At 46.8% G+C, this 15,330-nt stretch overlaps 1 protein-coding gene across 1 annotated transcript in view; it reads right to left on the bottom strand.

Moving 5' to 3' along the window:
• Positions 1 to 12,234: 12,234 nt before the first annotated feature.
• The window catches only part of PSEN2 (presenilin 2), a 17,293-nt gene continuing 14,197 nt past the window's right edge, over positions 12,235 to 15,330 (bottom strand). Inside the window, exons 5-9 of the mRNA XM_007464179.1 lie at positions 15,142 to 15,221; positions 14,854 to 14,972; positions 13,428 to 13,570; positions 12,519 to 12,678; positions 12,235 to 12,405 (exon numbers count right to left, since the gene is read on the bottom strand). Coding sequence (XP_007464241.1) covers positions 12,235 to 12,405; positions 12,519 to 12,678; positions 13,428 to 13,570; positions 14,854 to 14,972; positions 15,142 to 15,221 — 673 coding nt within the window. The remainder of the gene's footprint in view (positions 12,406 to 12,518; positions 12,679 to 13,427; positions 13,571 to 14,853; positions 14,973 to 15,141; positions 15,222 to 15,330) is intronic.

Here is a 15,330-nt window from a genome sequence, read left to right as displayed (position 1 = left end):
TAGCAACCTGGAACTTAAGAGGTGATGTATGAAAAGGATTCTGTGGTCAAATCAGTTGACAAATGCTGGAAAATGCTGTCGACATTCAACAGGTTTCTTTATACTCTGTGACTTCTCTGAGCCTTTAATACACTACCCTGAGTTTTAAATCCCCATCATACTTGGCCACAGAACCCTTTTGTTTAGAACATTTGAGGGAAGAGAGTGTTTTGAACACATTTTAGGAATACTGAATTAGATGATTTCTGAGATTCTTTCTGACCCTGACATCTGAAAAAGTTGTGAATTTCAAACGCAGTGAAGTTTACAGCTACTGTTTATTGAGCACTTACTATGAGCCACCCACTGATTTGAGCACTTTAGATACCTGTCACATGATTCTCACAGTAACCCTATGACATTTCATCACCCCTTTTTTACAGTTGAGAAAATTGAGGCTCAGAGGTTAAGCAACTTCCCCAAGTTCACACAGCTAACACATGGTGGAACCAGGAATACAACTTTGCCTGCTCTTCAAAGCCCTGCTCTTAACTGCTAGGCCATGCTTCAGCAGAAACTGTTGATTTTTTGTGTATCAGTGGGTTGACTAAATATGATGATGACTATTTAGGGAAAATAAAAAAACAATGTGGGGTTGGCATAATAGTAAAAGGGAGAAAACAGAGTCCAGAAGCCAGGAGACTTGGGACTTGAGGGCTTGTCTTACAAATTTAGATCTTATGCCTTTTCTACTGACCAATGTTCGAGCCAGCTATTCATGCCAGGTTGCCTTAAGGTTGTTGGGAAGAGGTCATTAGCTAACAGAAAGTGAGAGGACTGTCTGTGTTAAATGACCACAGGCTCTCTTTTTCCTTTGCTAGAGGTTTCCATGGCTGTTGAAAAATGAGGCCCTTCACATATGCCCTTTACCTCTACCTTCATCCAAGATGTGATAAAAGGAGAGAAGAACTCCTTTGCTCCCTCTCTGGCCTTACTTACCCCTTTATTGTGTTAACTACACGCTACTTAACAGTAAGGAGGGCAGGATCTTCCTTCCTTGCGGGCAGTGCTGAAGAGGATCACGTCCAGATTAAAGCTGAGAACCTGGAAAATGGGCTTCTCAGCTCAGCTCGACATCGAGGTAATGTCCATTCCCAAACATGTCAACCTCTGCCATGTGGTCAGTGTCTGGCCTGGGCCTGGATCAAATCTAGTCCTCTCCTGGCTCCTCGGCTCACTGGGAGGGAGCGCAGGGGTGCTGCACCTTCTACAGGCAAGGACTTGGGTTTATCACCTTTGCTTCCCCAGCACCACTGGCCAGACACCCGACAGGAACGCAGTGCTGCAGGCTGAACCCTGAACACTGGGGCTTGAGGGCCTCACGGTGGCTTCTGGCAGAATCTGCTGCCCTCATGTGGCCATCCTGGCTCAGAGACAGCAGAAGAGGAAATTCAAACCCTTGAGAGGCTGGGAAGGACAGTTGGACTGATAGCCACCAGGTGAAAGTAGCAGCCTTGTGGGTGTGGGGTGAGGGGAGGCAGTGGTCCTCCGACTTTTTGGTCCCAGTACCCCTTTACACTCATAAAAATTATTGAGGACCCCAAAGACCTTTTGTCATGTGACTGATTCTCTCCTAGAAATTACAACTGAGAGTATTTTAAAAATATTGATGTGTCAGTTCTTTTAGAAGTAACAATAAACATTTCATGTTAACATAAATAACGTAGTTATCAAAAGAGGTGTATTTTGCAAAACAAAAGGAAGCTTTAATAAAATGAGTGGCATTTATTTACATTTTTGCAATTCTCTTTAATAGAATACAGTAGTTCAACAGAAGACAGCTGGACTCATTTCTTTTGCATTCAGTCCCTTGCAGTATAGTGTCATGAAACTTCTAGAAAACTCTAGCACACATTCGTGAGAGAAGGAGAGTGAAACAGGCAAAGAATATCTTAGTATTACTGTGAAATAGTCTTGACTCTGCGGGGCCCTGGAACCACATTCTGAGACTAGTCCTGACTCAGGGTCCTCCTCTATCAGCTCAAGAGCCCAAGGTCAGGGAAGCCAGGAAGGGAAGCGCCCTAGGTGACTTCTACTCCAAGAGGAAACTTCCACAGAAACAGACAGGAAAGCCTTCTGATTTTTTTTCTTTTACATTTAAAACAGCTGGACTGATGTGAGACAGAAAAATTGGGAAAGAATCAGTGTTTCTCCATCAGAGACAAGATTTTTAAATTCTCTCCGGGCTGAGGGAGAGAAGAGTGTGCAAGAGGAGATGAACAGAAAGAGGTTCCGGCAGAGTCTGTGGGAAGACCCCAGGCCCCGTGGCCCCCCACTTCTCCCTCATTAGGCTTCTCTCTAAAGGAGGTGGCTGAACCCCAGATAACAGAGGGGACCTGCCCCCTCCTGCCCAGGACCCTGGGGACCACAGGTGCTCAGAGGTCCTTGTCCTACCTGGCATATGGACACTCAAGGGAAGAGGTGGCCACACGGAGGTACAGGCAGAAGGACCCAAGATTCCTCTGGGTTTTCTGTGGTCCCAGAGAGCAGCACCCTTCCTGTGTCCGGAGAAGGGCACGGAAGCCAGCAGAGGGGCAGGGAGGGAGAAACTGAGAGGGTCCCCTAGTTGGGACAAGGGAGTGTGGTATGCATCCTAAGGCCAGAGATCATCTCAGTCAAAACCAGAGTAGACTAACCATCAACAATCCAAAAAGGAAATTAAGAAAACAATCCAATTTATAACAGCATCAAAAAGAATAAAATATTTAGGAACAAACTTAATCCAGGAGGCAAAACTACAAAACATTGCTGAAAGAAATGAAAGAAGACACAGATAAATGGAAAGACATCCATGTTCATGGACTGGAAGACTTAATATTGTTAAGATGTCAATACTACCCAAAGTGATATACAGATTCAATGCAATCCCTACCAAAACCCCAATGACATGTTTTGCAGAAATAGGAAAAAACATCCTGAAGTTCACATGGTATTTCAAAGGACCCCAAATAGCCAAAACAATCTTGAAAAAGGACAAAGTTGGAGGCCTCGTACTTCCTGATTTCAAAACTTACTAAAAACCTACAGTAATCAAAACAGTGTTGTATGGCATAACGACAGATCAATGAACAGAATAGAGAACCCAGAAAGAAACCCTTGTGTATATGGTCAAATGATCTATGAGAAGGGTGCCAAGACCACTCAATGGGAAAAGGACGGTCTCTTCAACAAATGATGTTGGGAAAGCTGGACATCCATACGCAAAAGAATGAGGTTGAACCCTAACCTTACATCATACACAAAAATTAACTCAAAATGGATTACATAAGACCCCCAAACTATAAAACCCCTAGAAGAAAACATAGGAGAAAAGCTTCATGCCATTGGATTTGACAATGATTTCTTGGATATGACCCAAATGTACAGGCATCCAAAGCAAAAAGAGACAAATGGGACTTCATCACACTTAAAAACTTCTGTGCATCAAAGGAAACAATCAACAAAGTGTGAAGGCAACCTAGAGAATGGGAGAAAATATATGTAAATCATATATCTGATAAGTGGTTTAATAACCAGAATATGAAAAGAACACCTACAACTCAACAACAAAAAACCAAATAATCTGATTGAAAAATGGGCAAAGAAATAAAATAGACACTTCTCCAAAGAAGATATACAAATGGCTTACAAGCACACGAAAAGATGTTCAACACTGTTAATCATTAGGGAAATGCAAATCGAAACCACAAATAGATATCACTTTACATCCATTAGGATGGCTGCTATCAACACAAAACAAAACAGAAAATAACAAGCATTGGTGAGGACGTGGAGAAATTGAAACTCTTGTGCAATGTTGGTGGGAATGTAAAATAGTGTAGCCGCTATGGAAAAGAGTATGCTGTTTCCTCAAAAAATTAAATAGAATTACCATATGATCCAGCAGTCCCACTTCTGGGTATATATCCCATAGAATTGAAAGCAAGATCTTAAAGAGATATTTGCGCAGCTATGTGCATTGCAGCATTATCCACAACGGCCAAGAGGTAGAAGCAATCCAAATGCTCATTGACAGCTGAATAAAGAAAGAAAATATGGAATGTACATACAATGGAATATTATTTAACACAACAAGGAATGAAATCTGTCACGTGCTACAACATGGACGAACTTGAAGGACTTTATGCTAAAAGAAATAAGCCAGCCACAAAAAGAGAAATACTGTATGAATTCCACTTAGATGAGCTATCTAGAGCAATCAAAATCACAGAGAAAGTAGAGCGATGGTTGCCAGGGGCTGGCAGGGAGAGAAAAATGAGGAGTCGTTCAGTGGGTACAGAGTTTCAGGGCTGCAAGATGAAAACATACTGGAGATTTAATCCACAACAATGTGAATATGCTTGACACTACTGAACTCTGCACTTGAAAATGATTAAGATGGTACATTTTATGTTATGTTTTTTACCACAATTAAAAATAAAAAGAAATCAAAGCATATAGGTGCCAATCAAGGACTACATGTGCTTGCTTCCCCCATCCCTTCACACTTAGGCGCTACTCCAAGAAGGGAGGAGATGACAATTCATAAAACTGAGTTTATCAGTTTTATTTTCTAACAATAGGCACAATGGGACTTAAGTTACAGAAAAAGTTATTGTGGCAAACACTGTTAGTTGTCTATCTAGAACCTTCCCTGCTCCTCTGCCATTTCTTCCTTAACTAACAGAACTCCAATTTTATTCAGATACCCACCCCTCCCCTGTGAGACTCAGGGTTAAGTTCTGATTGGTCTAGGCTGGCCATGGCAATCCCACACTAAACCATTGATTGGTTTAGGTGTCGGGCTGTGACACAATTCTGGCCAATGAGATTTAGGGGGAAATCTGCCCAGGGGGCTTCGAAGAATGATTTGCACTGACCTTAAAAAATGACACAGGAATATTCATTCTCTCTCCCCTCCCCTCTTCTCTCTCTCTGCATCTGGCTCTGCACAGGTGACAATGCCAGAGAAGAAAATGGAAAGAATGAAACAATAATCAATGATGATTTTGTTGAACTGCTGAATAAACCAAACCCAGAACCGCCATATTCTACTTCTTGTCATGTGAGATAACAAACTCCTGACTGTTTAAGTCCACTGGAGCCTAAATTAAGGCAAGACCTACCCCAATTAAAACAATTTAATTTAATTTAAAGAATTAAAAACAAAAGTCCTCTACTAAGGCCTTCAGATACTTGTGGCCACAGCATCCTGGTGGTTTTCTGTATTTTTTCACATCTGGAAACATGGTGTAAAATAAGTCCCCCTCATTCTGCACCATGGCCATCTGGAATCAGGGAGGGTCACCTTTCCCTCAGGGATCTCAGGTACCCCTCTGAGGCCCCGGCACCCATGCCTCTGACCAGCTCTGCTTTGCTGTCTGTTTTGCCACTGCAGCCCTCTTGGGTTTGACTTGCGCTTCTGGAAACTAAAAATTCTTTTAGTGGCCAGACTCCAAGCCCCATGAGACTTGAATCTTTTCATTTCTATATCTCCATGCTGCCTGGAATACACCAAGGAGGTAGCAAGTTCTCTGGTATAAATAAATTAATTTCCTCCTGAACCAGGGCAGATCATGCCCAGAAAAGTCTGTCTGTGGTGACAACCGACAACTCTGCCTGTACCAGCCCCTCCAACTACCCTCAATGCACAGGGCCAGGACCAGTAGGGATGAGCCTGGGACATTTAACCAAGTCCCACGCCAGGGGCTGAAGGGTAGGCAGAGTTCCCCTCATGCCAAGGGTCCCACTTTCCTCCCTCCCAAGAGCCCTGTGTCACACACACCCCCGCCATGTTTAATTCTGGTCTGCCAGACTTGCTAACAGTTATTAGCTAACAGTTCGAGTGGCCTTGCCATAGCTTTTTAAAAACTGTTAAAATACCATTTGGATCACTTTTACTACTCTTCAAATCACTAGTTTGGGAATCACTAATGTGTTTTAAACCCTTCACTTTATAAATGTGAGAAACTGGGGTCCAAAGAGGTAAATTGGCCACCTGGTCATGGCTGTGGGTAGCTGACTATAAATCGACTTTCTAGGCCCCAAACAGCCATACATTTTATTGTATTACACTCTTCTTTTGTCAGGAAACTATGACTATAGGAGAATCCCATGTGTATTTGCTTTAGGAAGCTAACAATTTCTTAGCCTAATGAGAAGGTAGAGGGAGACATTGGTTACACTGGGGCAGGTCTTGTCTTAATCTGGTTCCCTCAGCAGCCAGCCTGAGATGAGGATTGAGAGCAGGCAGCTCCTGTGCACTGTGGGGGATGTTCCAGTATGGGGGGGAGGGGAGGGGAGGGAGGTGGGGGAGGGAGGGGGCGGCAGCGGGTCAAGGTGCATCATCAGGCTTCTGGCGGGGAGGCCAGTGGGGGGCAAGGAGTGTTGACTGAACAATTCCCCAACCCACCCTGACTCCTACATCTGCAAAGGAAAGTCACTCCCTGATCCTATTCTAGTCTTTCATCCCTAAATATGAGCCATCAAGCAGGGATCATTGGCCATTTTAGAACAGGTATAAAAAAGAAAAGGATGAGCAGATGAAGAAAAAGATAACCCCCAAGAAAACTGGGAGGATTCAGAGAGTAGAAAACTTTTAAAACTGATTAATTTTTCCAAAGAGATCTGAGATGATATCATCTATGTCAAAACATAGTTTCCTGACAAAAGAAGAGTGTAATACAATAAAATGTATGGCTGTTTGGGGCCTAGAAAGTCGATTTATAGTCAGCTACCCACAGCCATGACCAGGTGGCCAATTTACCTCTTTGGACCCCAGTTTCTCACATTTATAAAGTGAAGGGTTTAAAACACATTAGTGATTCCCAATGTCAAAACATTAACAGGTCAGCTGTGAGAAAGGAACAAGTAGAGGTGAACACTTCCAGGAAATTTTAAAAAATATGATGCCATTCATCACACACACACACACACACACACACACACACACACACACACACACAATTCTGTTAACTGTGTGTGGTGATGGATGTTAAGTAGGCTTATTGTGGTGATCATTTCACAATATATACTCTTAAAAAAGAGACAATAGGCCCAAAATAGTCACTTGTGCTAAGCCCACGTCACCAAACCGAGACTTAATGTCTAACCTAATTGCAGTCAACCTGTCCAGAACTGTAATCTTAACCAGTCTGTCTGAAATTTCCTGGTCAGCACTACTGAGGTCATCTGCCAGCTAGACCCCTGCCATCCCCCAAAGGCAGGTGACCTTCCCTGAAACAATCCACTCTCTGCTTGTAACTTTCTTGTCCTGTCTCCTTCTGCCTACAGAAGTCTTCCATTTTGTACCGCAGTTCAGACCTCCTTTCTATCCACTAGATGGGATGCTGCCTGATTCAAAAATCATTGAGTAAAGCCAATTAGATCTTTACATGTACTCAGTTAAATTTTGTTTTTTTTAACAACACAAATATCAAATCATTATGTTGTACATCTGAAACTAATATATTATATGTCACTTAATTTTTAAAAATTTAATTGCCAAAAAATAAAGTGTTGGAAGGCTGAAAGATAAATTAGAATATAGGCAGAGGAGAGACAAAGAGAGAGCACAAGCGAATAGTTTAGAGACAATAAGGAACAATTTGAAAGATCTAACAGCAGTCTCAAAAAAGCAAACAAACAAATACCTAAAAGAGAGAATAGAGGAAATATGAGAACATTTCTGAGATCTAAACAAAGACACAACTATTCATACTGAAAGGACACGAGGAATACTGAGCAGGATGGAGGACAGAAGATAAAATTCACATCCCTGGCTTCTGTAAGTCATCTGCACGTAACACTACTTCAGGGTTGGGCTGACGTGATCAAAGGTTTGGGGGGTTCTGGGATGAAGTAACATCACGGAGTGTGGCCATGGGCCTCCCACTAACTCTTTTTCTTCCCTCATCAAGTAGATGCCAAACTCTTCTCCAGCAATTATTATTCTACCTCCTAGTGTATGAGGATTACAGGCATTAAGACATGAACTCATTTAGCAAACTCTGGGTAATGCGTTGCTGTTGTCACCATCACTCTCCAGAAAGTCCACAGGCACTGCCTCGAGGTCCTTCCAGGGGTGCTCCACACTCACCCTCCTCAACCCACGGGTCTCCTGTCTGTCCCCAGGAAGCTCCTCCAACTTCCTCAAAGCCCTCTGGCCACTTGCTCAGACCCTTCCTACCTAGCATCATTCAAAGCTGTCTGGAAATCCCACGTCCTGCACACTACCTTTCCCGAGCAGCTGGAAGAAAGGTGGTGACTTACAGGGCCCTTCCTTCTCAGCAGATGACCCCAGGACCCGCCTCCCCATTCAACTCACATAAATAATCCCACATCACCAATCACAGACCCCCGGAGCATTTCTGCTTCAGGTAGTTTGCTCAGCTTGCAGTGCCTGCAGGCTGTGTTGTGAGGCAGGGAAATGCCCCCTAGCAGGGCCCGTAGATTTGCACCACATCCTTCATAAGTATAAGCCGCTGGCAGGCACTCTGTATCACAGTGGATAGCAGGAGGGGTCTCCTAGCTCATGGGTACTGTACTAATCCACCTCCATCACTCTCTCTCCTGCCTGTTTTAACTCCAGGATGACTGTCTACCTTAATCCTTGGCTGTCGTCTGTCATCTCCCAGGGCCCATTTCTACCTTTTTCGAAGACACCAGCTTGTGGTCCACACCATCCCTCATGACCTCGTTTTCTCATACTATTTTGGTAACTTCAAGGTCTATGTTGGTGAATCAGAAGACACACCATAACCGCATACTTCCTTATCTTCTCTAGATGGATATATGGTCATTTGAAATAAAGATATTTCTCAGTCTCCCTTGTAGCCATGTGAATAATGGCCAACTGGATATAAGCAGGAGTGCTGTGGGCGACTTTAAGAGGAGGAAGTGCATCCTTTTCTTATCCTCCTTTCATGTCAGATGGAGTGTGGATGGCTAGAGCCCGGCAGCCAATTTGGACCATGAGGTGAAAGCCACATACTGAGGACATCAAACAAGAAGATAGAAGACTGACCCCTGAGACCACAAGCTATCATGACCTCTCTGAGCTGCTTGGTTGTGGGAGAACAATAGCCATATTGTTTAAATCACTGCTATTTTTGTTATATACAGTTTAACTTAATCCTGTTCTCGGGAAGTTTAAGAGACTTCCCCCAGGTCACACGGTAAGTAACTGGCAGAGGCAAAATTTGAATGTTGGCAGTTTTACTCCAGAGCCCATAAGGACACTCATGAAAGTGGGGTTTGCCCCATCTTGAGGGCCTTACAGAGGGGGCACAGCACAAGGGACTGCAGTCATGGGCTCCAGGGGGCAACAAGAAGCTGAGAGAGTGTGTGATGGGGGAAGAAAAGGGAACAAGAGGAACACAGTGCAGAGGGAGTGGATAAGCTTTCCCGTACACTCTGCATCCTCCTTCCCATGGCACTGAGGAAGGAGACACAGGGAGAGGAAAGCTGGCACTTGGGCTGAACTAGTTACACCAGGTTTCATTCCAGGACTGTCTTTTTGTTTTTGTTTTTTTTGCGGTACGCGGGCCTCTCACTGTTGTGGCCTCTCCCATTGCGGGGCACAGGCTCCGGACGCACAGGCTCAGTGGCCATGGCTCACGGGCCCAGCTGCTCCACGGCATGTGGGATCTTCCCGGACCGGGGCACGAACCCGTGTCCCCTGCATTGGTAGGCGGACTTTCAAACACTGCACCACCAGGGAAGCCCCAGGACTGTCTTTCTATCCAATGAATACAGATGTTGATTCCTATAGCAACTCGACACTGGTATAATGTAGTTTTGTACTACTTTTGGAGATGTGGTGTAATCAGATTTACATACCCTCTGCCTCTAGAATCCCAGGAATGGAAGCTCCCAGAAAGAGCTCCATCTTTTCTTTTCACCACTGGACCTCTCTGCTTAGAATCACTTGGTGAGGTATTGGCGTGGCAGAGTGCACATACCAGTGGAACAGAACAGATGGCCCAGAAGCCATTTATGGAAACTTGAAGAGTATCTGGATAGTTCTATAAGCTCATGGGGAAAGCAGAAACTGTTCAATAAATAGTGCTGGGACAACCGTTCAGATGCAGAAAAAGAAAATTGGGCCCCTGCTAAATAAAATACACAGAAATAAATTTCAGATGAATTAAAAATCTTAATACGAAAATAAAAATTTAAGCTTTTAGAAAAACTTGAGGGTAGGGAAGGATCTCTTAAAGATTCAAAGGCATAAGCCATAGAGGTGAAAGACTGCTACATTTAACAACACTAGCATTTAAAAATTACTTTGGCATCACAGAAGACTCCAAAGGGAGGATAGGTAAGACAAGTCACAGCCTAAGAAAGATACTTGAAATGCATATAATTGACCAAAGATTAGCATCTCTCCAGAATATATATCTCAAGAGGCCTAACTATCTGTAAGTAAAAGGCTAAGCATCCAAATAAAAACTGGGCAAAGGATATGGACAAAAAACAAGGGAATCTGGGGAATTCTCTGGCAGTCCAGTGGTTAGGAGTCCGAGCTCTCAATGCCAAGGGCCCAGGTTCCATCCCTGGTTGGGGAAACTAAGATCCCACAAGCCACGCAGCGCAGCAGCAGCACGGCACAGGGATATCGCTCGGTGCTTTGTGACCGCCTGGAGCGGGGGGATAGGGAGGGTGGGAGGGAGGGAGGCGCAAGAGGGAAGAGATATGGGAACATCTGTATATGTATAAATGATTCACTTTGTTATAAAGCAGAAACTAACACACCATTGTAAAGCAATTATACCCCAATAAAGATGTTAAAAAAAAATTACAACTAAAAATCAAAAAAAAAAAAAAAAAAGCGTGGGGGAATCCACACAGTCAAAACATGAGAAGATGCTTAACTTCATTGCAAACTCAAACCTCAGGAGATAACACCTACCCAATTAACAAAAGTGAAAAATTTGATAATGCCAAGTGTTGGCAGAGCTGGGGAAAAGGGGGAACTCTCAGATGGCTGATGGGAGGATCAAGGGATTCAAGTGCTTGGGAAGCAAGTGGGAACATCCAGTCAATGAGAGGACTGCTGGTACGCACCCAAATTCACAGAACAGGATGCTCATTGCAGTAGTTCTAATACAGAAACCCTGCAAAAACCTGGAGTGTCTGTCCATCAATAGCATCACACGTAAACAGTGGAATATCACGCAATGCAATACTAAACAGTAGTTAAGACAAAGGACCGGAGCTTCATCCTTTCATCTACATACATGGGTGTCTCGGAAGGTAATATTAAAATTTTTTTAAGTGTCAAGTATGTACAGTATGATACCGTTTCTATAACGTTTAAGAAAACATGCCAACATGCAAAACTAAAGTAAACATGGATGGGAAGGACACAAGCTGACTTTAGGACAGCGGAAGGGAGTAAATACAATTGGGGCAGAACACAAATAGCACTGCAGAACTGTAAGGTTTTATTTGTACAAACAAATCTGGAGTGAATATGGAAAAAACACTAAGATTAACTGATGGGTTACAAGGTGGGGGACAGGGGTGTTTGCATGCCACTTCTCTGTTCTTCCCAGCAAATGCCTGAATTACCTTTGTTCATCCTCTGTTTTCCTCTCTTCCACTGGGGCTGCGGGTTCCCCAGGCCCCCAGCGACTCAGGGACCACACTTCCACATGCAGAGTTTCCTCAAGCATCTTTGTTTTCTCACCAGTGGCTCTTGCCCTTTTGCCTTCTCACGTTCGTTCCTTCTCCGTCTTCATATTAATCTTAACACCTAATCAGGGCACCGTTCACCTCTCCTCCCCTCACTGTCCATCTCTACCTTTTGCTTTTACCTCTAAGTGAGGCTCCGTCCCCAGCACCCCGGTCAGGCCTTTGACAAAGGTCTTTTAAGCCTAACAAGTCAAAACACTTGTCAGATCTCCTCTTTGGAAGCCCCACCCTGAGACCCCTCTTTCAAAGATAAACGTTGCCTTACTTGCCAAACTGAATGAGCTTTTCCCAGTTTTTCTTCCCCTTTAATCTCCAGGGAGCTTTTACTAACACGGCCTAGCTCTCGTCGTCTTAAAATTCTCCCTGCCTTCGGCTTTCGAGCCTGTGATGCCGCCACCCTGGGTGTCACCTGTGAGTCAGTCACAAGCCAGTGACAGCTGTCCGGATTGAGGCCTCCCGGCTTCCACGCCTGCCTCCTTCGGCTCTTCTACAAACAGCCCAGGGGAAAAGGAAGCTAAGTCAGACACCAAAGTACACGATTCTTTCATCTCCTTGTGAGACCCAGCCGGCTCCACGGCTCCTGCGTTTCTCGGGTGTCTGAGAGCCGCGCTCCCCGCGGGCCCAGCGGCCTGCTCTGCAAGCCCTCAAGGGGCTCAAATTCCGGTCTGGAGGCTGAGGTTCTCTTTGCACCTGTGAAACATGTAGAGAAAAAAAGGAAAAACCCATCTGCCCACCTCCCACCCCCCGCAGTGCCCAGAGATGTGGCCATAGAAGGAAAGGAGAGCAGGCTCCTGGGCTCCCACCTGGCCCCCGCTGGGCTGCTTCTGTTGGGGACCAGCCCTGCTCTCTCGCTCTGTGTTTTGGCGACAGCCTTGCAGTGTTCCTGAAGACAGCCAGCCGGGCACCCGCCCAGCTGTCAGACAGTGGGCCTTGGGAGTCTGTGAGCGCCTCTGCTTAGGAAACCTAGTTAAAGAAACGATCGCAGAGGTGGGGGCAGTTAAGCCTCTCTCCTCACAACTAGGCAAATCTCTTCCCTTTCGTGCCCAGAGCATGTTATCCCAGGATGCCGGGAGAGGGGCCCACACTGATGAGCAGACCAAACCCCAACACTGCAACAGGATTCGTCTATTTATTGATATTAAGACACTTCCCAGCAGTAACTGCTGTTAACAAGGACTCTAAAGGTAATAAAATGATGACAGCATCATAGACAAAGCATTGGGAACATTCCTTGCAGAGAAAATTGGCTTTTCCTCTCCGGCCAGAGTGATCAGGCGCTACATGCCGTCCCAGGCGTGACCTCCCGGTCCCGAATATACGCGCCCCGTCCTCCAGCTAGGCCCTCAGAGGACTCCAGGCTGTGGGGCGAGAGCAGGGGCCTTCCCCAAGCTCCCCCCCCCGCCGCCCACGTCTCAGAACCTTCCTCAGCTCCTCTGGACCGATTTCCCGCGTCTCCTGCTGGTGAAGCAAGTGCTCACGAAGGGGTGAGCCACGGCCTGGTGACAAAACAACCAGCACCAAAAAGCTGGTCCTTCCTCTTCACAAAGTAAACACAACATTTTTAAATCCTCTCTCTCTCTTTTTTTTTTTTTAAGGAAAGAAAAGTCTTAAAAATATATGGCACTAGAGTGTAAAACTGTACAACTGCATCCAGTTACCATTTCTCCCAGCTTCCAGGCCACGGTGCCCAGGCTTCCCCTCAGATGCAGAGCTGATGGGAGGCCAGGGTGTCCATGAAAGGCCGTACCAGGTTGTCTGTAGAGAAGTAGAAGATTAGCCCAAACGCGATGGAGATGGGGAGGGCGGGCAGCGCTTTCTTGAACACGGCGAGCAGCAGGAGGGTCAGACACAAACCCTGCAAGACACAAAGGCGAGGGGGTTGGTGGTGGCCACGGGTATGGACGGGGACGGAGAGCAGTCAGTGATGGTACAGTCCCTGGGTTCAGGAGCCCTGGACACCCCGTCATCTTCCCTGGTCCCCTCAACAGCTCTGTGAGGTGCCTGAGGGAAGGAGTTCTCACCCCGTAGCAACGCCCTGCACATGGACGGGTGAACCAGAAAGCAGGCCTCCTGACCCCTAGAACGGGGCTGCCACTACCAGACTACCTCCCCTGGCTGGCTGCTGTAGGGATGTGTGACCTGATGGTGAGAAGCTTTCCCCGAGGGGACGTATATTTATACAAGAACTGGACGGGCTGGACTGAAAGCCAGCAATGTTCTCAGCAGCTGACACCAAGGGAACTAAGATGCCATGTGACCCCGCCCTGGGGAGCAGGCACAGTGGCTGCCTATCCTGTTCCCAGCCCAGCCAATTCAGGCAGTGGTCCAGGGTGGGGACAGGGAACCACAGTGCCTGCCCTATCCCTGGGGAGAGCAGGAATTCAAGACAATCTGGAAGTGGAGGAGCCTGGGAGTTCACTACCCCATCCCAGACACACACTGGGCAAATACAGAATGTCCGAAAAACTGGAGCCTCAGCCCTAATGTGCCACGTGCCACCCGGGGTTCACCAGGCGGAACACCGAGTATGCACCGTTCAGAGCCTCCACCTCTCCAATCGCCGTAAGACGCTTCCCCATCATGTGTATCTGGCCATGTTAAGTGACATACAGGTCTCCAAATTTCACTGCTGGAGTTCAAAGTGATGGGCCCCTGTCTCAAGTCCCAGGAGATCCCATGGGGCTTCAGAACCCCATGGTGCCTGGGTGGCTTGGAGGAAAAACACACAGCCCTGGCTCCAGAGACTCGAGTTCAAATCACAGCTCGGCCCTCACAGCTTTGTCCCCGTGGGTCAGGCCCTCAACCTGTTCCGTCTTCTGTAAATCTCAGGTCACCATCCCTGCCTCGCAGGTGCTGTGAGACAAATGCAGAGCTAGCCAAGACCTCGGCACCCGGCGCACAAGCTCAGTAACGTCAGAGCCCCCGGTCACTCCTCCCCTGTGGTGTGCCTGCATCTGTTGATGACCAGAAGCTCCTGTAAACCTCGGTCTCATCTTGAGGATCTTCTTGGCAACCCTGCCCAGCCCCTCCAAGGGATAACAGCACCCGAAAATTCCCCTGGGTTCCTGGGCCCCCCACCAGACCCTCAGGGGCCCCACTGCCCAGGGCTGGGCGGGGAGCATCCCCCAGCCCACTCACAATGAGGATGGCCACAAAGCAGGCCAGCGTGGTGTTCCAGTCCCCACTGCCCGTGGCTGCCGCCTTGCCCACCAGCACGCTGTAGAAGATGAAGTCTCCAAGGCCGAGCTTCACGCCCCCTGTGTGGCAGAGACAGAGGGAGCCCATAAGTCTCGGAAGCCCCGGGAGGAAGCGGCAGAGAAGGCTGACCCTAGCCAAACGGCCCAGGTCCTCTGCCCAGCCCAGGGGCCAGAGTCCTGAGGGATGCAGAGGGCAGATGGGGTAGTGTGACTGCCCAGCTCACCTCACCTGGACTCTGGCTGCCTTGAAAAAACAGCAGCCAGTGGGAAAAAGGGGGAACCTGTAGTCTGAGTGCCTTGCATTCTGGGCTGTGCAAAGCCAGCATTTCTGATAACTCGAGTAAAACTGGTGCTCGGTGGGCTTCCCTGGTGGCGCAGTGGTTGAGAGTCCGCCTGCCAATGCAGGGGACACGGGTTC

The sequence above is a fragment of the Lipotes vexillifer genome, unplaced genomic scaffold (assembly GCF_000442215.2).
Source record: "Lipotes vexillifer unplaced genomic scaffold, Lipotes_vexillifer_v1.1 scaffold64, whole genome shotgun sequence".
Lineage (NCBI taxonomy): Eukaryota > Metazoa > Chordata > Mammalia > Artiodactyla > Lipotidae > Lipotes > Lipotes vexillifer.
Note: the sequence above shows the minus strand (reverse complement) of the source record. Positions and strands in the feature narration are given on the sequence as shown.